This window comes from Phascolarctos cinereus, unplaced genomic scaffold (assembly GCF_003287225.1).
Source record: "Phascolarctos cinereus isolate Bilbo 61053 unplaced genomic scaffold, phaCin_HiC Scaffold_726;HRSCAF=1367, whole genome shotgun sequence".
Classification (NCBI taxonomy): Eukaryota; Metazoa; Chordata; class Mammalia; order Diprotodontia; family Phascolarctidae; genus Phascolarctos; species Phascolarctos cinereus.
The window spans coordinates 114,688,534-114,714,140 of NW_027556098.1; the positions used below are offsets into that span (position 1 = coordinate 114,688,534).

Below are 25,607 nucleotides of genomic sequence, written 5' to 3' on the forward strand. Positions count from 1 at the left end.
CTTTCTCTGGATGCAGATAGCATCTTACTTCATATGTCCTTTATCCACCTCTCCCTCCACCCAAAGGAGAAGGATTCTTCTACAGTGTACATTCTGGTGGAGAAAGAGGACTTCCCCATAGCTGCAAAACTAAAACCATGTCATGAAAGACATATTTGAATTTTGCCAACCCTCCCTGAAATTTCTGTAGTTGCTCATACAATGTAGGAGGATGGTGAAGAAAAATTGTTAAGAAACTTTCTTAGTGTCTTTATCTTTGGTTGGCATTGGTGGTGGTGGGTTGGGGGAAGGGGGAGTTGAAAGAGTCTAATGGGCTTTCGAGTAATTTATATTCCTATATTTGTTCATGGGCTGAACTGAATCCTTTGAGTCTTAGACATTGTCTGTGAAAGGAGACACAAAAGACTGTCCCATGCCCAACAATACTATTGTAGACTGAGCACCTATGTGGAATTGAGGATCTTATTACATATCTTTGAAGAAACAGACAAAGCTATACCTAAGCTTTGCTTAGGAGATTTTCCTAGGTTAACTATGAATGGAATAATAAATAAAAATTAAAAAAAAAAAGCTCAGCCTTCAAGGGAAAAAATCCCAGGCCATATGAGTCCAGAATCCTTGGAGCAATGGTGTGACATCTGTAATGAATAAACATCAAAGTTTTTCCCACTAAGAACAGAGAAAAGTTGTGCTGGCCACTCTTGCCATTATTATTACTTTTAGGAATGCTAGTTGTAGTAATAAGGCACAAAAAAGGGAAATAAATATATTCATAAGCAAAAAAGCAATTAAAATATTTATGTCTGAAGGTGGCATGATTGTTTAGAAAACCTAGGGGATTCAACAAAAATATTAATCAAGATAATAGCTTTCAGTAAGATAAAATGATACAAAGTAACATCACAAAAATAAACATTCCTGGCTATCATTAACAAAAAATAAGTAAAAATTTCCTTTTACAAATGTGATGAAATGTATGAAATACTGTTGAATTAACCTCCCAAGAAAACCATGAGACTTAGCTTTAAAAAATAACTACAAACTATAAAATAATCAATAGGAAAAAGGGAAGAATTATATAAATGAAGAGACAGCCAGCACATATTACAATAATGTAAAGATAACAATATTACTCTAAATTAATTTTTTTTAGATTTTATTTAATAGAAATATTAAAATGCCAATGAGCTACTTCATAGATTTAGAGAAAATGATAAAATGCACATAGGAGGGGCAGACATGAATAATATGGGGGAATTGCGAAACAGGAAAAAAGTCAAAGTGATACTTGCTGAAATTACACATTAGATAATTCTGAACAAGAATAAATGTAAATAATAAACTAATGTTTGAAAAACATGAGATATGAAAACATTGGAGAAGAAAGGCACTATTTGATTAAAAACTTGTCCAAATCATAGCAGCATAGGGAAAATGGAATTAGAGAAATCTCACCATATATTGCAATATATCTTAAATGAATAAATCAACTTAAAATGAGCAATAATAACACTACCTGGCATTTACATGGTACTAAAAGGTTTGCAAAGCACTTTATGCAAATATTGTCCCATATGAGCCTCAAAACAACCTATGAAGTAGGATATACCAAGCGCTATCCCCATTTTCTAGATCAGATCAGGAAACTGATAATAAGAGCACCTACTTCCCAAGGCTGTTGTGAGGATCAAATGAGATAATATTTGTAAAGGGCTGTGCAAACTTTAAAGCACAATATAGATGCTAGTTTTCATACAGAAAAGGGAAGTAGAAAAAGTAGACATTTTCTCTCAAAACTTCGTTTCTCTTTCAGAGAGCCTTTCCTTTTCTCCCAGGAAGGTTTTATGACCTTTTATAACCCTACCCCTCTAATTTTTTTTAAAGAGGATGAAGCCTAGTTGAAGGCACTGGGATACAAATGCATAGCTGGTCTGTTTCCACGCACTGTCTTATCTATTTTTTAGGTGAGGTGCTTAGGAGACTTTTTTTTTTAAGTAACTAAGCCATTACTTGGAGAAACATGACATGACTATTAGATATAGGAGCTTGTTAAGCCCTTACTCTTGGCCTCCATTTGGGAGAAACCACTCTTTTTCAACACACAGGTCCACAAGAACTGTGGCAGAGCCTGTGTGCTGTCAAAAATGACAAAGGTCTCTGGGTTCTTGACATTGTCGACAACACTGTCATAGGTATCCATGGTTCCTGAACCTAGGGGAGGAGGAGAAATGTAGGTTGGATTGCCCTCACAGTAGGAACCTATGACCACTTCAGCCTCAAACACATAGATCATGCGGTCAGAGTCAGAGGTCTTCCTGAGGTTGTCTACCAAGTTTTTGAGGTTCTTTCTGAAGTAGATGCCATAGCCATATTGGTGGTCTAATGGAAGAAAACAAACAAAACAGTGAGAGCTAGGAAGGTGAGTCTCATCTGAAAGTTAACATTCCTTATTTGGATACCAAATACATGCAGCTACCATCCACCTCTCCCCACTTTCCACTCTCTTTTTGTATCTTCAGTCACACATACTCCCTCAAAGTGAAGGAGAGTACCATTAAGCCTGACACAGAGAGAATCAAAAGAACAATTTAACTTAAGTTAATGTTTGATATGAATCCCTCGGTAGATGGGCCAACTTTTACTTCCCTGGTAATACTATAAGTTTATTCATTAATTTTCATCAAGGGAACTGAAAGGTCACTTATTCCATCATTGTAGCAGTGAGGAAACTGAGGTCCAGAAATGCAAGTCACTTGCTTAAGGTACATTGCTAGTAAATAGGCAGAGTCAAGATTTTGAACCTAGATTAGGTTCAAAACCTAATTAGGCACCAGGAGGCACAATGGATAGAGTGCTGGTCCTGGAGTCAGAAAGGCCTAAATTCAAATTGATCTTTAAACAGTTACTACCTATGTGACTTTGGGCAAATTACTTAACCTCTGTTTATCTCAGTTTTCTCAGCTGTAAAATGTGGATGATAATAGTATCTACCTCCCAGAACTGTTGTGAGGATGAAATGAGGTATTATTTTTCAACCACATAGCACATGCCTGGCACATGATAGGAGCTATATCAATGCTAGCTATTATTATTGGCTGGCTATTATTATTAAATTATCTGACTCCAATCTGGTATTATATTGCTTCCTCTCCAGATTCTTGGTTTCTAATATGTCTGGTCCTTTAAGGAAATCTCCAAGGAAACATTCCATCCTTAAAGGGACTTAAAGGTTTAAGGAGATTTTCTTTCTGCCCCTTCATGCCTGAGAGACCCATAGTATGGCAGAATGGGAAAAGTTCTGGATTTAGAGTCAGAGAGACCTGGGTTAAGATTCTGGCTCTGCAACTTACTAGTCATGTGACTTCAAGCAAATCATTTCACATCTCTCAGTTTCAGAGGAGACAGGGAATAAACATCTATATATGTCCTACTATGTGCCAAGCACTGTGCTAAGTGCTTTTTACAAATATTGTCTCATTTGATCCTCATAACAACCATACAAAGTAGGCATTCTCAATTTCCTCATCTGTTAAATAGGGACAATTATACTCAAATGAAGGCTTTTAACAAGTTACAATATCCATTCCTGTAAGAAAAAAAGCACTAGAAATCAATAGAAAATAATTAACAACTTCAGCAAAGTGGCAGAATGTAAAATAAATTCACACAAATCATCAGCATTTCTATTACAAATAAAATCCAGCAGGAAGTGATAGAAAGAGAAATTCTCTTCAAAATAACTACCAATAGGATAAAATGTTTGGGAAGCTACCTGCCAAGACACACACAGAAATTATGTAAACATAATTACAAAATTCTCTTTACATAAATAAAGGCACAACTGCTTAATCAGAGAAATAGTAATTGCTCATGGGTAGGCCATGACAATATAATAAAAAATGACAATACTACCAAAATTGATTTACTTATTTAGCGCCAAATCAATCAAACTACCAAAGAATATAGGGCTTGAAAAAATTCATCAACTAAGTAAAATTCATCTAGATGAGCAAAAGGTCAAGAATATCAAACAAATTATTGGAAAAAGTGGGAAGAGGACCTAACCATACCAGATCTCAAAATATATCATAAAATCATCAAAAAAAAATTTGGGACAGGGTGAAAAAAAGAGATGTTGATCAGTAAAACAGATCAGGTACAAAATATACAGAAGCAAATGTACATAGTTGCTTAGTATTTAACAAACTCAAAGATTCCAGTCAATGGAGAAAGAACTCACTGCTCTACAAAAACTCCTGGGAAAATTGGGAAGTAGTCTAACAGAAAGTAGATATAGATCAACATCTCACACCATTTAGCAAGACAAACTCCAAATGAGGCACATGTTTTAGATATAAAGGGTAACATCATAAACAAATTAGAAGAGCATATAAGAAATTACTTGTCAGATCTATGTATATAGGAAGAGTTAATGATCAAATGTAAAATTGAAGGGTTTACAGTAGATTAAAATGGACAATTTTGATTACATAAAATTAAAAAGGTTTTGCACAAACAAAACTAATCCTAATTGATAAATGGTCAGAAGATATGAATAGGCACTTTTTAGAAGAAGAAATATCAATAGCCATATTGAAAAATGCTTCAAATCACTGATAACTTGACAAATGCAAATTAAAATAACTCTCAGGTACTACCTCATACCCATAAAACTGGAAAAGTTGATCCAAAAAAAAAAGGAAGAAACATACTGTATGGATTTTGGGGAAATATATATTAATACACTGTTGCTGGAGCTGTGAACTGGTCCAACCATTCTGGAAAGTAATTTGGAATTATGCCCCAAAAGCTCTTAAACTGTGCACACCTTTTAACTCACCGACATTGCTGCTGTTAGATCTACACCTCAAGGAGATCAAACAAAGAGGAAAAGCACTAATGTGTACAAAAAAAATTGTTGCTATTCTTTTAATATGTGGCAAAGAATTGGAAACTGAGTGGATGTCTGTTAACTGAGAAATGGTTGAACAAGCTATGGCATAGAAATGTGAAGCAATATTATGTGAATTAAGAAATGATGAAGGGATAATTTCAGAGAAACCTGGAAAGACTTGAATGGAAAGATGCAGGGAAAAGTGAGGAGGACCTTGGAGAACAATTTATACATGACTACATTGTGATGACAACATTGAAACAATCAATTTTGAAAGGCCTAGGACATCTCATCAACAACATGCTCTCCACCTTGAGATAGAGCAGTGATGGACTCCCAAGAATATTGAAGCAAATTGAGACGGCTAGCATGGCTAATGCAGGAGTTTGTTATCCTTGATTACATATTTTTAATGGGTTTGTTTTTTGTGTTTTCTCAATAGGTGGGAGAGGGAGGGAATTTAGAATTAAAAATAAAATTAGATTGTATTTTTTAAACGTTAACTGTTTGGTTGTTGTTATGAACTCAAAAAATCTCCCTCTGGAGTAATGGAAACTGTCTTCTCTAGTTTGCTGTGAAAAATATACATTCTACTTGGGGATGGGAGAGGCAAAAGAGAATCAGTGGAATGATTTTGTTTAAATTCTAAGCAAAAAAAAAAGGAAGAAAAAAATGAAATTAAAATTTATAAAAGCCATCAGCAAAATAAATAAATAAATAAATGAAAAGATATTAAAGGAAAATGGTGACACAAAAATTTAAGTGATTTTGCAACCAATCCTCCAAAGTCCCTTTGCCACAACTGGATCAAAGGAACTCTGAACAAGAGGGCCAATCTCTGGGTAATTGCTGAGATCCCTCTAGCTGCTGTCTGCTTGCCAGTTCCCCCAGTGGACTGGAACAGTATCACAAAAAGGGGTTGAGACCTACCCGGAGGCATGGAGTATATTCTCTGGAAACCAGCTCTGTTTACAAGGTCACAGAATTGCTGTGGAACTTCTTGGTATAGCATAAGGCATGTGTTCCCATGTGCTTTTTTACTCTGAATTGTCTTCTTGCCTTCAAAGGCAGCCAAAAGGATGGAATTGTGGACCATTTCAACCTGTTAGCCAAAGAAATGAAACAAACTGATTAAAGAGGAGGGTGGAGAGAAGGGCTGCAAGTTTTGCCCTGACTCCCTTAAAAAGAAAAAGCTAACAGGCATGCTTTTTTTTTTCACTCCAGTTGCATTTAATGTCAAATTAATGTCAAATTGATCCCTTGATCACTAGTAATTCCCTAACCCAGCTTCCAAGAGGATTCAAGCTCCTTGGGGACAGCAACTGTCATTTTGTCTCTATTTCCTAACCATTTGGTACAGTGCCTGGCACACAGTAGGTTTTTTTAATAAATGCTTGTTGAATTAAATTATGGAATTCTTTTACCCCAAAGTCTCTAAGCCCCTCTCCTAGTCTCACCATCAACCCCTAGCTCATTTCTATTCATTGGAATGGACAAAAAGAATAATCCAGATGACTTTTTCTTGATTCTAATCTTTGCCCTTTGAGCCTCCAACTTGCATTCTCCCCACTCTACCCCATTCTCTACCCCAACACACACACATACATACATGCACACAGCTTAATTCTCTAGTCCTACTAAGTGAATAATTGTATTATAGGCATCAGGTGCTAAGGTTTTCATTTAACCACATCACCAAGGCTTAAGTAAAAAGTAAATAATTTAAATTAAATGAATATGATTAGTGAGACCTTCCTCTATATTATATTCACTTAAATTATGGCTATTACCTTCTGTGCTTCCAAACCCGCTTTTTCAAACTTTATCTTCTTTTCCTGGAGTTTCTTTTCTTTCAAAAAGTCCTGCTCAAACAAATGTCTATCTTGTGGCTGGATAGATAACTGGCATTCTAGACAGAAGGAAAACAATCTCTGAAATAATGACTGTAGTCTATGAAAAGATTAACAACTTAAAATCCAGATCATACCGGTCATACTAACCACAGCCCAAATTGCATTCCTCCCCCTATTTAGAGTGGATAGTGAGTGCCATAATGTCTTGAAAGGCAGTGTGGGATATTGGGAAGAGCATGTAGTTGAAGATAGAAGGGAAATAACCAAAATATTCAAAGCAGCACTTTTTGTTGGAAGCAAAAAACAGGAAACAAAGAAGGTACCCATCAATAAGGGAATAGCTACACAAATTGTATATGAATATGATGCAGCCTTTGGGGCTGTAGAGTGCAATTGGATGCCTGGGGGAAAAACAGTACTAATATGAAAGGGCTGTACCAGTTAAGATGTTGACCATAAGAAATTACTTTTACAGTGTGATTTTTTTGCAGCCCACCAGGGCTTTCAGCAACAAAAGACAGAGCTTATTTACATCTGCTATTTCACTTATTTAACATCTGAGCGATAGTGCACATAATGAATAGGGAGCTAGCCTCAAAGACAGGAAGATCTGGGTTCAAGTCCTGCTTCTGATAGGTATTGGTTGTATGACCTTAGACAAGTCCTTAGCCTCTCAGTTGCCCCAAGCCACTCTCCATAACTGTAAGTTGCAGAGAATGTGCCAACCTGTATGGGTAGTGGGGATTTCTGCACCTGGAAGCTCCCCTCACCAATAAAATCCCAGGACAAATTCCTTTCCCTTTCCTGATTTAGCAGCTGAGGAGGTACTCTACGATATATTACTTAATCAACTGAATATAGATTAATTAGAAAAAATCAGAGGATAAAAACCAAATGAAAACAAGTTCTAGGTCTTTCTAACTGTTTGCTTCTGGAACACTTAGCTCAAGGGAAAGATGATAAAACCTTGAAACCCAAGTGTCACACTCTGGTAGCAGAGACACTTATAAGTATCAAGCAAACAAGTAAATTTCAATGGTAACTAGAAGTTTAGCTAGGAGAATGCTGGTTTGTATTTAGAGATTAAAAAGGATAGGAACCGGACTTGTTCACCGATACAGTGAACTCTCAGGTGAGAATACTCCCTGTACCAATGCAGGTCAGCGCCTTCTCTGCAGTTTAGAATCTTGCCTAGAGCACTGACAGCTTAAACAGCTTACTCAGAGTCACAAGTGAAACCAGTGTGGGTCATAGGCAGGAGCTGCTCTCTGGTTCCAAGGCTAGCTCTCTTAACCAACATGCCCCATGACCTCTATAAAATCTATACATTGGAATAAAATGAATCAGAGCGATTCAGTGTGGTCTAGCAGATGGAGAGCTGGCCTTGGAGTCAGGAACACTTAGGTCCATGACCTGGATTGATACTTACTGTGTGAGCAGTGACATGTCACTCACTCTCTTAAGGCCCCTCAGCAACTCTCTAAGACCATAAGTTGCAGACTTTTTGCCAATCTTATTCTGCCTCTTATTCTGAAGACTAAAAGCAGAAGAAACAAAAACCCCAAAATTGATGAAGTAGTGCTAAAGAGAATGATGTCTGACTCCCCTGCCGCCACCTCATTAGAATATAAGCTATTTGAAGGCAAGGAATTCGACAGGAGCTTTTTTTTGTTCTTTCCTATAATTAATAACAATAGCAACAAAAATAATTTTAGGTTTTACATAGTGCTATATAGTTTTCCAAATATTTTGTGAACAGTATCTCATTTTACCCTCACAACAACCCTGTGAAGTAAGTGTTAATATTATCCCCATTTTACAGATGAGGAAACTGAGTCTGAGAGAGGTAAGTGACCTTGCCCATGATCACATAGCTAGAAAGTGTCTGAGGTAGGATTTGAACTCCAGTCTTTTTGATGCTGAGTCCAACATGCTATTCACTGTACAACTTAATTGCCACTGAGACTTTCTTTTTATCTTTTTCTTAAAATTTCTAACTAGCACAGTCTCCTCCTGTACATCTTAGTGAATATTTATTAAATAAATGAATGAATAATCAATTGAATGATTGCATTGAGCTTTACTCTTTCTTTTATTACTGCTCTGCCTTTTATTTCACAATCCTTGATTGAACATTTCCTGTGTAGTGTACATGGAAACAAAGGAGCAACTATAGTGCAGAGTAATATGCCCTAGATCTGGGTATGAAGCAAGCTCTACTATTTGCTAGCTGTAAAACCTAAACTTCACTTTCCCCATTTCTAAAATGAGGACTTTAATGCTTAGGCTTACCTACCTCATAAGGCTCTGCTGAGACAAGTGCTTTAAAAACTGCAAAACAGAGAGAGGATTCTGGGAAGATGGTGGAGTAGGTCAGAAAATTCCAAGCTCTCAGATTTCACCCCCCAAAAAAGATAAAATTTCACCTCAAGGAGAATGTAGAGTGGTAAAAATAAACAAGAGTTGTTGCAGAACAGTGACCCTCCAGGGCAACAGGAGATCTGAAGAAATATCCCAGGATCAAGGCTTGGTTCCTGTGAAGCATAAATACTTCCAGGCTAGTTCCACTGAAACAGCAATCAGCAAGCCCTGGGGCTACCTGGGATGGGAGGTAGCCTCAGCCCCCACCACAGGAATTTTCACCTCCTTGACAGTGTGAGGAGCTGGGGGTCTGAACAGGAGAAGATTGAGGAAACCTCTGCTGATGAGGGATGGCAGGCTCAGCTGTGCTGCCAAGAAGTGGTCCTGGGAGAGAAGGAACCAATATGTGCAGAGAGTGCAGAAGCAGTGGGTAAGGATGCAGCTTGCTGTGGGCACTTACAGTGGAGTTCTTGGTTTCAGTTCCAAGCCAGAGGAGACAACTGAAGGAGGACCTAAGGCCAGAAGTACCATCCCCCATATGCCAGGAGTAGAGGTGATTACAATAACAACTGCTATAATGTTTTTTTAAAATGAGCAGGCAAAGGAGAAAGAATCCAACTATAAAAAGTTACTATGGGAATAAAGAAGACTGGAGTTCATCTTCAGAGGAGGATATTGAAGGGAAAAAAAGCCTCTCCTAACCAAAAGAGTAATGTCTAATGGTCACCTGCCCAAAAAAATTCATAGAAGAATGTTAAAAAAGACTTTAAAAATCAAATGAGAGAGATTGAAGACAATTTTTTTTTAAAAAATAGAAACAATCCAAAAAACCCAAGATTTTAAAAAGAAAATTGGCCAACTGGAAAATGAGATCCAGAATCTTAAAGAAGAAAATGACTCCTTGAAAATTAGAATTGGGCAAAAGGAATCCAGTAAAGTTATAAGAGACCAAGAAATAATAAAACAAAATATAAGGAATGAAAAAAGAAGATTATGTGAAACATTTTATGAGAAAACAACTGATCTGGAGAACAGATCAAGAAGAGAAAACATAAGAATAATTGGACTACCTGAAAGCTATGATCAAAAAAAGAATCTTGATATGATAATATAAGAAATAATTTTTAAAAAGAAATAATTAAAGAAAGTTTTCCTGAAGCATTGGAACAAGTGGGGAAAGTAGAAATGGAAAAAAAAAATCCACCACTCACCACCTGAAAGAGACCCTATGAGGAAAACCCTCAGGAATATCATAGTTAAATTCTGAGACCCCTAGCTCAAGGAGAAAATATTATGAGCAACAAGAAAAAAATTCAAATATGGCAGAGCCACAATTATAGCCATATAAGACAGCAGCAACCATAAAAAAAAACCACAGATCTTGGAATACTATATATCAAAGAGCAAAAGAACTGGGGTTGTGGCCGAGAATATCATACCTAAAGAAGTTAAGCATAATCCTGAATGAAAAAAAAAGACATTCAATAAATTGCCAGACTTTCAGGATTTAGTTGCACAAAACCCTGAACTTACAAGAAAATTTGACATATAAGATCCAAGAGAAATATAAGGTACACATCAAAGACTGATCACGAGGGACTCAGTAAGGACAAACTGTTTGCTTTTTATATGAGGAAACATAAAACGTATGTCCAGCATTGTTATTAGTAATTGGGTAGTTCAAAAGAATGACTGAGGGTAGACCTGAGTATGATGTGATACTATAAAGTAAAACGAAGTGTGAGAGGAAGAACAGACAGAGAAATTAGATGAGGGAGGAGGGCTGGTAGTTCTGGAACCCTATTCTCATGTGTTAAAAAAAGGGAAATAAATACACACACACATACAGACATTTATGTATATGTGTAAAAGTCTTCTAAATTCAGAAAGAAATAAAAGGCTAAGGGGATAGGGAGGGGAGAGAGGAAAAGGGAAGGATTTTTAGAGGGAACCCTATTCGTATCAGATCTGGGTTAAAGAGAGAGCAACGTGTATACACACACACACACACACACACACACATATACACATATATATGAAATATGTGTGTGTGTATGTATGTATGTATGTATATATTTTGGAAGGAAATAAAAGTCATTTAAGTTTATAAAGAAATAAAAGGGTGAAGAAATAGGATAAAGGGGAGTATAAAAGGGTATCTAGATTAATGGCAATGGGATAAAGAGGGAATAACACACACACACACACACATTATATATAGAGGGCTATCAAAGTATTCTAAATTCAGATAGAAACAAGAGAGTAGTGGGAAAGGGGGCGTGGAGAGGATAAGGGAGGGCTCTTTTAAGGAGACTAGGTTAAGCAATAAGAGGGCAAAGTAGAAGTAAAGTAGAGGAGTAATGAGGGATAGGAAATCAAAGACACATACAAGCATAAAATAAAGATAAGGAGTAATACTTATTGGGGAAAAAAGCAGGGGTAGTAATTATGATCTCAGACAAAGTTAAAGCTAAAATTGATTTAATCAAAAGAAAAATAGGGAAACTACACTATACATCAGCCATGTTAAACAATATTATTTTAGACTAAAATAACTTGACAGTATAAGTTTGGAATATTGCTGTAGTGTAGGAAATGATAAGTTGGTGGACTTAGATAACCACAAAACATTATACAAATCTATACTACATAAATGTTAACTATTTTCTATAGTATCAGTAGTTAAGCAGAATTAAATCTGGCATTGGATCTCTCTTGACCTATGTGACTCCACCTTGAATAGGCACCCTTTAAGAATGTGAGTACAGCCAGGTCCCAAATTGTGCAAATAATGAATTTCCTGAAATGAAATTTCCTATTATTTGAATTTGCACTCCATGATTCCATTAGAATGGAACCAATTGTGATATTTTACATAACTATAACTTCAAATAATGTGGCTTTGAGTACATATGACCACTTCACAAGATGCAAATGACCACTTCAGGGAATGAGTTATTTGCATTAATCAGGACCTACTTGTATACGAACAACTCAAGAGTGTAGGTCTGGGGAACAGATGCTTGTGACAAGAATGTCTATTTATTCTTGACCAAATGATCGAATGTGACAAGATGCCCTGATCTATTTATCATAAATCACCTGGAAGTGATATAATAATATATTCACCTATTGGAACAAATTATCAGTGAAGAGCTAGATGGTTAGGTTCCCCTTAGAAAAGGGGCATCCTAAGCCCGAGCTGCCACTCTTAATCATGACAGAATGGACCAATTCTATGGGGGACACTGAATCTAAGAGTAAAGCCTTCTTATTGTTGTTCATCCTTTGTTCTTGAAAAGGACTAATGACATCAAAAGGGTGATGATTGACTTGTATATGAATTGGATTTTAATGAGGCAGAGCTATGCAAAGTAGGCAGCCTCATTCTCTCCTCCAGAATTATTGAAGTTCGGTGGCAAGAAAAAAGTAAAAACTATTGGTGATGACCTGGATTTAAGAGGTGGGGAGTTTGCAACTGACACCAGAAGCAATGGGAGAGCATGGACAAAGGGAAGAGATTTTGGGAGGGGCAGTAACCAGAGAAAGGTATAGATGAGTGATGGACTAATCAGTGCAGATAATCAGATAATGAAGAGAGGGAGAGGAGTCCTTTTTGGAAAAGGGTACAACAATGAAAAATTTAAAACCAATAAATACAAATAGTTGAAGGGGAGGAAAAGAAGAAAGAATGTAATTGACTAAAAGGGGAAAAGTAGGGGGGAGAATTATATAAGCAGATGAAAGCAATAGAGAAAAAAGAAGTAATAAGCAAAACTTAAGGCAAAGGGGTAAAAGAAGGGGACAAGAGGATGGAAAGAGAGTTTGTGAGAGTAGAGTCAAGGAAAAAAAAGATTAAGCTAAAGGAACTGAAGAAACATAGTATTGTGTTTACTGCCGGAAGAAAAAAAATAACTTGGAAAAAATATTAGAGAGAGAAGAAATTATAAATCTAATTCTCATAACTTTAGATGTGAGGGGGTTAAACAATCCAAGTCTACAGTTATAATCACTCCAGGTTTAGGAAGAAACCAGAGGAGTCTGACTGCAGGCTCCTCAGAGATAAGATCAGATGGGGGCTGATCCCCAGTCATCACTGCCCAGGATTCTGGGTCTGTTTGCTCTGGTCCAAGTCCCCTCAATCTTTATCCATAGACTGTTGATAAACCATCTTTTTTCTGACATCTTAGATGTGGGATTGTGTGTGGATCAAATGAGATAATGTGTGTATGCAAACTTTAAAGCTCTATATAGACTTCTAATGTTATTGTAAGTGAAAAGGTAGAGAGGGTCACTGCACCTCTTAGAGATGATTCAATAGCACAGACCACAAAACTGAAATTTACATTCTAATTTTAAATTTTAGCATTTTAAGGCCATGGACAGAATGATCTATTTCAAGAAAGAAAGGAAAAGAAGAATAAAAAACAATTTTAGCAGCCCTCTGGTCAACACATGAATGCTAAAAGAGGTACTACAAAAGAGTCTTATGGCTTCTCTCACTGGCTTTGAATGACAAGGCACTTACCTGCTAGCCTACGATAGTGTTTCTCTGCATAGTCTCTCTGTACAAGCCACAGCAGATTTTCAATATGCAACATCACAGGAATGATGCTATTCAGTCTTCCTCTAATCTCCAGGGTCGCCTTCCCAGAGCTGATCTCTTCTGAGATGGAAACCTCAAACTTGTTCTTTAGATGATACAAATTGTCATGCTCCTCTTTGCCAAGGTAGAAGATATGATTGTTTTCAATAAAGCGGCACTCCTGGGCCTGCAACAACTCGAAGATCCACTTTTTAGCAGCAACCAGTTGTTCCTTGCTGTTCCCTATGAGATGGATCGAAGGAGGTTGGGCTTCTTCAAGCTCAGCTTCTTTTTGCCCTTCTCTGGACCACTGTAGAACTGAAAAGACCACCATGAACAGAAATACCAAGGCCAAATGGGCTTTAAACAATGGAGTCACATCCGCAGGCCCCACCAAAGACATCCTCATTCCTCTTCTCCTGTCCTCTTGTCTCAAAGGAAAAGATGGTGCACATCTCTTGTAAAGCTGCCCACCTCCCTACATGCCCAAGATCTCATTCTATCTGGTCTCTTATGTATCTTCATTGTCTTTTTTCTGGGTCCTTCACTGAGTCTATAAACATGATAAGATTTCCCCATCCTAAGAAACCTTGGCCCCACTGAGCCTTCAAATAATTCACTTTCTTCCCCCTTCATTGTCTAACATACTAGAAAGAAGAGTTTATACTTTCTGCTCCAACTTTCTCACCATCCACTTATCAGCTCCCTTATCTGGCTTTCTGCTGCCACCATTTTACTAAAATGGTTCCCTCCAAAGGCACTACAGACCTTTGCATGACAAATTCAGTGATCTTTTGTTTGTCCTCACCCCTTAACTCCTTTGACTCTGCAATTTATTTTCCTACCTGCCTACATACTCTGACTTTGTTGGCTCTTCATCCTGTTCCTGCTCCTTAAAATGTGTGTGTGTGTGTGTGTGTGTGTGTACTCCAAAGTTCGTCCCAAATGCATTGTGTGTGTGTCTCTCCCCATTCCTCTCTCCCTCTTTCAATCTCTGCCTCTGTCTCTTTCTGCTCTCCCTCCCCACATCTCTGTCTCTCTCTTTTCTCTCTCTGCCTTTCCCTTCCTCCCTCCTCTATCTCTATCTCTCTTTTCTCTCTCTCCTCCATCCCTCACCCCTCCTCCATTTATTTCTGTCTCTATCTTTCTGTCTCTGTTTCACTCTCATCCTTTACTTTGGTAATCTCTAACATTTCCATGGCTTTCATTATTGTCTTTGTTGCAGGAGTGCCAACTAGCGTCATGCAAGCTAATCTAGTGTTTTGTTTTGCTTATCTTTCCTGAAAAGGTAATAAAAACATCCTAAGGACTTGGTTGATCCAGGCGACCAAGGTTGAAGTCTGTGACATAACTTTATCACCTAATGAATGTGGCGCTCCAAAGACTTTACACATGATTCTGACCAGTCCCCAACACAGCAAACAGAGCCAGGGAAGCTATGCCTACATGAATCAATGACATGTCCTTACTAATGATCTTTTCGTGTTGCTTGTAAGTGAACTTCTTTCTGTTAAGTGTTAAACAGCTTGAACCACTACAGCAGCAAGAGTCAGGGCCTGGCTCAGAACAATCTCTCTGCAAATGACTCTCAAATCTATAACTACCCCACATCCTCAAGGGCTCCAGTCTTATGTTTCTAATGGTCCCTTGTATCCCCATTTGACAGGGAAGTAAGCTAAGGGACAGACTGGAGGCATGATGATCACTTAGAAAGTTATGAGGCAATAAAGGTTGGAACTGGTTCATCTGAAGTCTTGATGGCATCTCAAATTTAACATCTAAAGCTCTACTTAGCTTCTCCTTCTAAACAAGGCAGCTAGATGGCACAGTATAGAGAGGGTTGAGTATAGAATCACAAAGACTTCAATTCAAATCTGACCTCAGACACTAACTATAGTCTGACCTCGGCAAGTCACTTAACTTCTCTCTGTCTCAGTTTCTTCAAATGTAAAATGGGGATAACAATAGTAGTTAGCTCCCAGAGGTGTTGTGAAGATCAAGAGAGATAATATTCATCAAGCATTTAGCACAGTGCCTGGCACATAGATGGTGCTTAATAAATACATGTTCTCTTCCTCTCCCTCAGACCTATGCTTCCCTAACTCCTCTATTTCTATTAATGTTCCACCATCATCTTAGCATCCCAGGCTCCCAGTCTTGGAGTCATCTTTGATTATTCCCTCTTCCTCACCCTATTTAATCAATTACCAAATATTATCAGTTCTACTTGTACTAAATCTCCCACATCTATCCCTTCCTCTGACTCCAACTAAAACCATCCCAATTCAGACCCAAATTTCTTTCGCCTTTATTATCTTGGGTCTACCACTATGTGACTAGCACTAGACAAGTATTTTAATGTTCTCATGCCTCATTTTTCTCATCTATAAAATGGAAATAGTAATAATTACACTATCTGCCTCTGAGAACCATTAGAAATTTTACTTTAAAACACTATATGTGTGTTATTATTGTGGCTTTTGTAACTTCCTAAATGGCCTTTCTGTCTGAAAACTATGTCCTCCCCAATCCATCTTGTATACCACTTCCCAATTATTTTTCTTAATGCACTGCTGTGTTCTTGTCTGCCCTCTCCTCAAAAATCTTCAGTGGAACCTAAAAGAAAAATGAGTTCCTATCAATGGGAGAAAATGAAAGCAAATTGTGGCATGTGAAGATAACAGAAAATTATTGCAGCATAAGAAACAACAGATATGAAAAATTCAGAAACACTTGGGAAATTTGTATGAACTGATGCAGAGCGAAGTAAGCAGAACCAGGAAAACAATAGATTTAATAATCCCAGTGAGATAAAGGAAAACAACTCTAAAATATTTCAGAGCTACCTTGGGAAGTCTAATGATGAAACAAACCTCCCTCTAGCCACCTGGAGGTAATGGGAAAGCCTAGAGCTCACCGAGTAGGGGTGAGATTCAACAATTTACTGTTGCTTGCTAAATAAAGTCCAAACTTCCTAGCTTGGCCTTCAGTAATCAAATCAACACTACCAGTATTGATACATCAAGGATACAGCAAGCAATTGGCCTATGACCTCACTCACCATTCTTGTGACTTACCAGACCAAAAATCCCCTCCCTGGCCACCACTCCCATATATGTATTATCTTAACTATGTATACACACACACACACACACACACACATGTTTATGTATATATGTATGTATATATATGTTTTTATATATATATATATATATATATGTAATATGGATAAAATACATGTAAAAAAGGCAGCTAGGTAGCTTTGGGTTTGGAGTCAGAAAGCTTTTGTTCAGTTGTTTCCTTCATGTCTGACCCGTTGTGTCCTCATCTGGGATTTTCTTGGCAAAGATACTAGAGTGGTTTGCCATTTCCTTCTCTAGCTCATTTTACAGATGAGGAAACTGAGGCAAACAGGGTTAAGCAACTTGCCCAGGGTCACACAGCTAGGAAGTATCTGAGGCTGGATTTGAACTCAGGAAGATGAATCTTCCTGACTACAGGCCTGGGGCTCTATCTCCTGCTCCATCTAGCTACCCTGAAGTCAGGAGGACCTGAGTTCAAATCCAGTCTGTGACCCTGGACAAGTCACTTAATCTCTTCTCAGCCCTAAAGTGGCAATAATAACAACACCTACCTCACAGGGTTGTTGGGAAGATCAAATGAGATATGTCTAAAGCACTTAGTATAGTGGCTGGAACGTAGTAAGCAATTCATAAATGCATATTCCCTTATCCCTTCCCCTCATCTTCACCTATTAGAATGTAAGCTTCTTGAGAGCAAGTAGTATCTTGTTTTATTCATTATATTCCCAGCATTTAACTGTTTCTGACATGTTGAAAAAAGCATTTATTAGAAGCTTAATTCATTCATCCAAGGTCTGCCAGTCTCTGGTGCCATACTTATCTCATACTACTCTCCTCTATATACTAGGCCCCAGCCACACTAGACTAGTAGTCCAGATTTCCAGGATATGTTCCAGGCTTGACTCTCTGCTTTTGTTCATTCCCTTCCCTACACCTAGAATGACATTCCCCCTCCCCCATTTCTGTCTCTTGAAATCTTCCCTATAGTATTACCCTAATTGCTTATACAGAAGCTAGATAGACTTTCTAGTCCACACTTGTGGAAACCTTACATAAACTGCAAACTATATTTGCAGATTTCCTGGATCAACTGTGCGAGGACAAAAAGCCCGAGAAAGACAATGATCTTCTTGGATTAGTATCTAGGATCAGATGTATTCAGTAAGAGTCCAGAGGCTTGGGAACTCTGAGTCAAGGGTTACAGACAAAGAGTGCCATTATTTATTAGGTAAGTGCTTCCTTTAGTTTTGTCTTTGTCCTGATTGATCATTCTTACTGATTCAAAGGGATTAGAACTAGACCTGTCATTTCATTGGCTTCCTCATGAATGAGAAAACTCCTCTACCAATGTAGGGCACTGTCTTCTCTGTAATTAACAGAAGCCAAACATTAACTCAGGTCTTCCTGTCTTTGAGGCTGGATCTCTATAACAGCACAGAACACATTTTGGAATCGTATTCAGGAAGAAGTGGCCCAAATCAACCCTCTGACACTGAAATGCTATAGGCCAGGGGATAATGAATTAAATCTCTCTCTCTCTCTCTCTCTCTCTCTCTCTCTCTCTCTCTCTCTCTCTCTCTCTCTCCCCAAACAGGGTTAAGTGACTTGCCCAGGGTCACACAGCTAGTAAGTATGCGAGGTCAGATTTGAACTCAGAACCTCCTGACTCCAAAGCGAGTGTTCTATCCACTGCACCACCTAGCTGCCCCTAATCAATTAAATTTTCAAACCTTAAGCAACTCTCTGAGACTAAAAGGTCTCATCACAGTTGTCATCTATAGTGAGTCAGTAGATAAGCATTCATAAAGCTCCTACAATGTGCTAGGTACTGTTAAGTGCTAGGGTTACAAAAAAAGTAAAAATCATGACCAAAAAACCTAAAACACAGTCTCTGCCCTCAAAGAGCTTGCATTCTAATGGAGACAACATGCAAACACATATTTACACACAAGACATAGAAAGTATAAATGGAAGGTGTTAGGAGTTGCCACACTAAGTATCTAGAGATAAATAATTCATCTTTTTTTTATATAAGTTATCAGACTCCTATTTTAGGATATTTTAGTGATGTTTACCCATACCTGGATGTTGTCAGATCACAAGGTAGACAGAGATGAAAACATCTCACACTTGTTAGAAAACTTGAGGGGTAAAGGAAAACACTTGCCTAGAACTTGTGAGATGTCGCTAGGGACCACTTCAATGGCTTAAAACGTTAGTGATAAGCTTGTGTCACAGACTTCTAAACTCACCTCATCCTCAATAATTTGTATTAGTTTCACCTACCAGGTCTTTTTCAAAATTGATATTGATGAATAAACTCCAGTAAGCTTGGTTAATGGAACCAAAATTCAGTCAATAGCTAAAATTTACATATTCTTTAAAGTTCAGAAAATGCTCATTTCATGCTAACAACAGCCCTTTGAAGGAAGTGATGTTATTATCCTTATTTAACAGATAAGAAAACTGAGGCTAAGAGAGATTAGGGGAGTTGCCCAAGGTCACACGATTTATAAATGTATGAGGTAAGATTCAAACTCAGGTCTTCCTCATTCAAAGTCTCAGTGCTGGCCTCTATCCATTCTATCCACCTGACATTAGGGACACAAAAGGCAGTGACTGATTTAGTAGTGGCAGCTGAAAAGCAAAGCCTTTTCTTAGAAAGAATTACAGCCTTCCCTTGATTATTTGTGAGTTGAGCATCTGCCTCCCTATATACTCAGGAACCCAGTGCCTCCCACCACCTTCATAACAGCTACTTGAGCTCGTGTTTGTTGAACTGAATTAATGGATGCAAGAGTTGGGCTAAGTCTAAAAGGGTTCATGGCAGAATGCGTGGACACTTAAGTGGGATGATCAATACCATCATCAGCCATCACATCAATGTCATCCATGTCTTTACTCTTCTCCATTCGATTTTCTTCAGAGATTGTTCACTTAGTAATGTATTGAATGTCTGCTGTTACCTTTGAGCTCTTTACCACTTTTTTTATTAATTTTTGGTGCCATGTGTCCCATCTGCTTGGTCTTCATCTTGGCCAACTCACTGTTGAAAGCCTACAAGGAGCAATAAGTAAAAGAAATTGTGGAGCAATGCAATAGCTATTGTTAAATGAACCTGTATAGTGCTTACACAGATAAGATTGAAGGTTTAGAGCTGGAAGGGACCTTAGAGTCCATCCATTCATTTTACAAATGAGGAACTGGAGCCCAGATATGGTTAAGTTATTTCTGTGAAAAAGCATTAAAACACATAGTAATAAATGGACCTTTCCTTAGTGTGGCAATATTTGTCTAAAAGCAAGAGCTAGTTCTATATGTAATGGGGATAAACAAGAAGCCTATCTAATAAGGTCAGCGATACCTATGCTCAACACTGCTAATTGACATTATGCTAGAAATGCTAGCTATCATAATAAGAACAGAAATTGGGGGAATAAGCAAGGTCAAAAAGAGAACTAAATTATCACTTTTTGCAGACTATATGATGATTTACTTGGAAAACTCTAGAGAATCAACTAAAATTATTTGAAATAATAACTTCAGCAAAGTTGCAGGACATAAGATCAATCTATATAAATTTTCTGTATTTTAACAGCACATAGAGAAATTCCATTTAAAAATAGGTTTAAAATGTACAAAATACTTGCAGTACAAATGCCAACACACAAAAGAGCTATATAAATGCAACTACAAAGCACTCTTTGTGAAAATGAAAATAGACCTAAATAATAGAGTAATATTAACTGTTTGTGGGTAAGCCAAACTAATAAAATTAAAAATGACAATACTACCTAAATCAATTTACTTATTCAGTGCCATACCAATCAAGCTACCAAAGGATTACTTTATAGAACTAGAAAAAGAAACAATTCCCCTAGAGGAAGAAAATTCTATAATTTCCAGGGAAATCATGAAAAAAGTAGGAACAAAGGGGACAGAGCAGTACTATATTTAAATTTCATCAGAAGAATTTGGTACATGTATAAAAATAATTGTAGCAATTCTTTTATATTGGCAAAGAAGTGGCAATTACCAGAATGTCTATCAGTTGGGGAATGGCTAACTAATGATGGTATATTAATATAATGCAATAGTACTGCAACATAAGAAATGATAAAAGGGATGGGTTCAGAGAACCTTGGAAAAACCTGTATGAATTGATACAGAGTGGAATGAGCAGAACCAGGAGAAATATTTATACAATAAGTACAATATTGTAAAGACAAGCAAGTTTGAAAAAGTTAAGATCTTTGACCAATGCAATGACCATGCATGATTCCAGAGCACTGATCGATGTCTCTCTTGACAGGGAGGCAATGGCTTCATGATGCAGAATGAGAGGTATGTTTTAGACATAACTAATATGTTTTGCTTGACTATGAATATGTGTTACAAGGCTTTTGTCTTTCTGTTTTTCTTTGCAATTGGGGAGTAAGGTAAATGAAAGATAAAATAAATGCCTATAAATTGAAAAGTTATATAGAATTTTTAGAAAGGAAATTGAAAAAAATACAGGATTGGAGCTCAGTGCAGCAAAGAGGATAGAAGATATAAATTTAGCAGTTATTGATACAGAAACCAGGATTGAAACCTGGAGAATGAATGAGTTCTCTGATGGAATCAGTGTAGAGAGAGAAGAGCAAAAGGCAAAAAAAAAAAATCAAGATGAAAGAATATCCATCCATAGTTAAGGAATGGGAAGGAAAAGAAGAGAACAGAGAAGGAAGACCACTTGTGTTAACCACAGCCTATGAGAATTGGAATGGATGTAAAAGATCATCTTCTCCAATACTATCATTTTGCAGTGATTAACATGGCCAAGATCACATAGCTAGTTAGAAATTAGCACAGGACTAGAACGAATTTCTTCTGATTCTAAATCTGGTAGGTTTTGCACTAAAGCGCAATGTCTGCCTGTGACACGTTCTAACCATGAGATGCTGGGCAAGTCACTTAACTTCTCAGTGCTCTAAGCAATGCTCTAGTCTAAAACAATAAGTTGCAGAGAAGTAACCAACCCGAATTAGTAGAAGGGATTTCTTAATCAAGGAGTTCCTAATAATCAAGGAAACTGATCCAATTGGATCCACAGATCCAACCTCCATCCTTCCTAGAGAAAGGCAACACAAGCAAATGGAAAATTGTGCCATGCTGCCCAAGTAGAATCAATTCTATAGCTTGCCTTGGATAGTTCGCTGTCATTTGGAAAGATCACAAAATTCACAAGGAGTTTTTTTCTTGGGTAGTCTTTGGAAAATTGCAAAACTTCCTCCAACATAATATGAACTGCTGCTTCTCTGGGGATGCCAATGCTCCCAGTTCCAAGAGCAGGGAAAGAAAGTGAATTTATATGTTTTTGAAGGGATTTTTCCAAGCATTCCTTCATTGCAAGTTTCAGTGTCTGTGAGGAAATAAAAATTAATTTTTTATTATAATCTTAAAAACACTTCAAAAATATTATTTTTCTAATTATCAACTTGACAAATACAAACATTTTCTTGTATAAAAAAGAATAGGACAAGAAGACTGCATATGAGACCATGAATTTGTTACTCCTTTACCTCTCGGATGTGTATTAAGTAAATATAAAGTATTTATTAAATGTAACTTGGTAGTTCTAACACAACCCTGCTCATTTGTCTCCCTATTTGAACTTCCTTCTGTTATCTTCAGTGAATTTTTTTTAAAAAAAGTTTCATTGATACTTTCCTAATAACACATTCATTTACCTTTACAACAAGTTTTTAATATACTCCCTTCTTTTTTCTAACAATAGTCTGCTGGCGAGTCTGTCTGCCTCAAGTCTCTCTCCACTCCAATCCATCCTCCATTAAGCCACCAAAATGAGTTTCCTCAAGTGCAGGTCTGACCATGTCATATCCTACTCAATAAACTTCAGTGGTTCCCAATCATCTTCAGGAACAAAAATAAAATCCTCTGTTTGGCATTCAAGGGTCCTTCATAACCTAGCCCCCTCCCCCTTTCCAGTCTTCTTACACCTCACTCCCTGCTCCATGTGCTCTTCAGTCCTATAATGCTGGTCTCCTCACAGTTCAATGAATAAGGTATGCCATCTCTCAGCTGTGGGCATTTTCTCTGGCTGTCCCCCATGCTCTCTCTCCTCATTTCCACATACTGGCTTCTCTTGTTTCCTTTAAATCCCACCTTCTGGAAGCCTTCTCCAACCCCTCTTAATTCTAGGGCTATCTTTCTCCTATTTATGTCCTATTTATCCTTTATATAGCTTGTTTGTACATCTAGTGTCACCCCTATTAGATTTGGAGCTCCATGAGGGTAAGGACTGTCTTTTGCCTCTTTTTGTATCCCGAGGGCTTAGCATGGTGTCTAGTATATAGTAGACACTTAATAAATATTGACTGACTGAACAAGTATATTTTCTCCTCTTGCTTTTTTTGAACTTGACCTGTGATTTCACTGCTAAAGGGAACAAACCTCTTCCTATCAGTACAAATCATAAACACCTGCTCTGCAATTTGGAGTCTTGGGGAGTTGCCAGAAGCACTGAAAGATAAAATAACCTGGTCAGAGTCACTGAGTCGTATCTAAGCCTTTCAGATTTGGGGGCAGTTCTCTGTCCACTCTATCAAACCACCTCTCTTGATTTTCTAATGATTAACTTTTATACACTTCCTGGTCTGACACTGGAACTTTATTAACAATGAATACTTTAATTAGCCTTTGTACTGGACCCATGAGCTCAGGCTTCCCCTCATCTATAGCCATTAGTAATAAATAACATTCCAAGAATTTCTCCTTGTCCAAAGATTTTCTGAATCCATGAGATAGTTCAGTTCATCTACATAACCAAAGAGAAGTACTCATTAAGAAAATACTAGCTGTGTAGCCTTCTACCACCAAGGGCCTACCTAGGTTGGGATTACTAGCATAGAAGACTAAGGATGAGAAAGGTCCCATCACCTATTCCACAATATATTATTACGCAAACCAAGAGGCAAAAACCACAGCCTCTGTGCCTGTTAGAGACTGTGACTGGTGGCCATTCCGCCACATAGCTACATATGATACATCAAAGGTAAAGGAGTTAGGATTACAATCAAGAATAACCTACTCAGCAAAACTGAGTATAATCCTTCACCAGAGAAGAATAGAAATTTTAACATCCAAATACAAGACTTGAGAAGCATCAAAAGGTAAACATGAAAATAAAATTATAAGGGGCTCAATAAAGTTAAACTGTTTACATTCCTATATAGGAAGAAGATGTATGTAACTATCAAGAACTTTATCATTATTTGGGCAGTTAGAAGGACTCTACATAGAGAGAGGGCACAGGAGTGAACCAATTAGGTAAGCATAATCTAAAAACATGGATGGGTAAGAAAAAGGGATGCACTGGGATTAAGGGGAAGGGAGAAGAAGAATGGGGAAAATTATCTACAATAAAATAAGCACGAGAGGAAGAGCTTTTGCATGGGAGAGGGAAACAATGGAAATGCTTGAACCTCACTGTCATTGGAATTGGTTCAAAGAAGGAAAAATACACACACACACACACACACACACACACACACAGAGTTGGGCATAGAAATCTATCTTACTCAACTGGGAAGCAGGAGGGGAAGGGGAGAAGAGAAGGGAGGGGTTAATAAAAGAGAAAGAAGAATAAGGGAGATAACGCTCAGAAATAAAATAAACATTTGAGTAGAAACGAGGTAAAAAAAGAGAGAGAAGGATAAACAGAAGAAAATAAGATGGAAGGAAATACACAGTTAGTAATCATAACTGTGAATGTGAATGGGAAGAACATCCATAAAATGGAAGAAGATAGCAGAATGGATTAGGAACCAGTACCCAACAATATGTTGTTTACAAGAAACATACTTGAAACAGAGAGACACACACATAGTTAAAATAAGGGGCTGGAGTAGACACTATTGTGCTTCAGCTGAAGCTAAAAAAAAAAAGGCATAGGTAGCAATCATGATCTCAGACAAAGAAAAAGCAGATCTAATTAAAAGAAATAAGCAGAGAAACCACATTTTACTTAAAGGAGCCATAGATAATGAAGTAATATCACTCCTTCACACACATGCACCGAAAGATATAGCATCCAAATTATTTTTTTAAAAAGTTAAATGAGTTATAGAAGGAAATAGACAATAAAACTATCCTGGTGGGGAGCCTCAATGTTTCCCTCTCAGAACTAAATACATCTAGCCATAAAATAAGTAATAAGCTAAGGAGAAGAATAGAATTTTTGAAAAGTTAGATGTAATAGACCTCTGGAGAAAATTGAATGGGAATAGAAAGGAGTATACCTTTTTCTCAGCTGAACACAGTATCTTCATAAAAATTGACCATGTATTAAGACATAAAACTCTCAAAAACAAATGCAGAGAAGCAGAAATATTAAATGCGCACTTTTCAGATCATAATACAATTAAAATTAAATTTAATAAAGAAAAGGTCATGGAATCATAGATTAAAAATTAACTTTAAACTAAGTAAGGTAATCCTAAAGAGTGAGTCAAAGTACAAATCATAGAAAAAAATCAATAATTTCATTAAAGATAATAATAACAATGAGACAACATGCCAAAATTTTGGGATTGCAGCCAAAGCAGTACTTAGTACTTAGGGGGAATTTTATATCTCTAAATGCATACACCAACAAAAGAGAGAAAGAATAGATCAATGAATTGGGCATGTGACTTAAAAAAAAGACCTAGAAAAATAACAGACTTAAAAGTCCCAATTGAACACCAAAATGAAAATCCTGAAAATCAAGGGAGAGATTAATTAAATTTAAAGTAAAAAAAAAACATTGAACTAATAAATAAAATTAA

At 37.2% G+C, this 25,607-nt stretch overlaps 1 protein-coding gene across 8 annotated transcripts in view; it reads right to left on the bottom strand.

The window, feature by feature from the left end:
* Positions 1 to 1,139: 1,139 nt before the first annotated feature.
* The window catches only part of PARP9 (poly(ADP-ribose) polymerase family member 9), a 57,132-nt gene continuing 32,664 nt past the window's right edge, over positions 1,140 to 25,607 (bottom strand). For 7 of the 8 annotated variants that reach the window (XM_020985944.2, XM_020985943.2, XM_078146735.1 and 4 more), the window contains 6 exons: positions 21,962 to 22,180; positions 19,743 to 19,833; positions 13,637 to 14,011; positions 6,685 to 6,803; positions 5,825 to 5,996; positions 1,140 to 2,379 (listed from right to left, as the gene is read on the bottom strand). In XM_020985944.2, coding sequence (XP_020841603.1) covers positions 2,033 to 2,379; positions 5,825 to 5,996; positions 6,685 to 6,803; positions 13,637 to 14,011; positions 19,743 to 19,833; positions 21,962 to 22,180 — 1,323 coding nt within the window. In that variant the 3' untranslated portion in view covers positions 1,140 to 2,032. The remainder of the gene's footprint in view (positions 2,380 to 5,824; positions 5,997 to 6,684; positions 6,804 to 13,636; positions 14,012 to 19,742; positions 19,834 to 21,961; positions 22,181 to 25,607) is intronic. The other variant, XM_020985948.2, reaches the window with a different exon arrangement.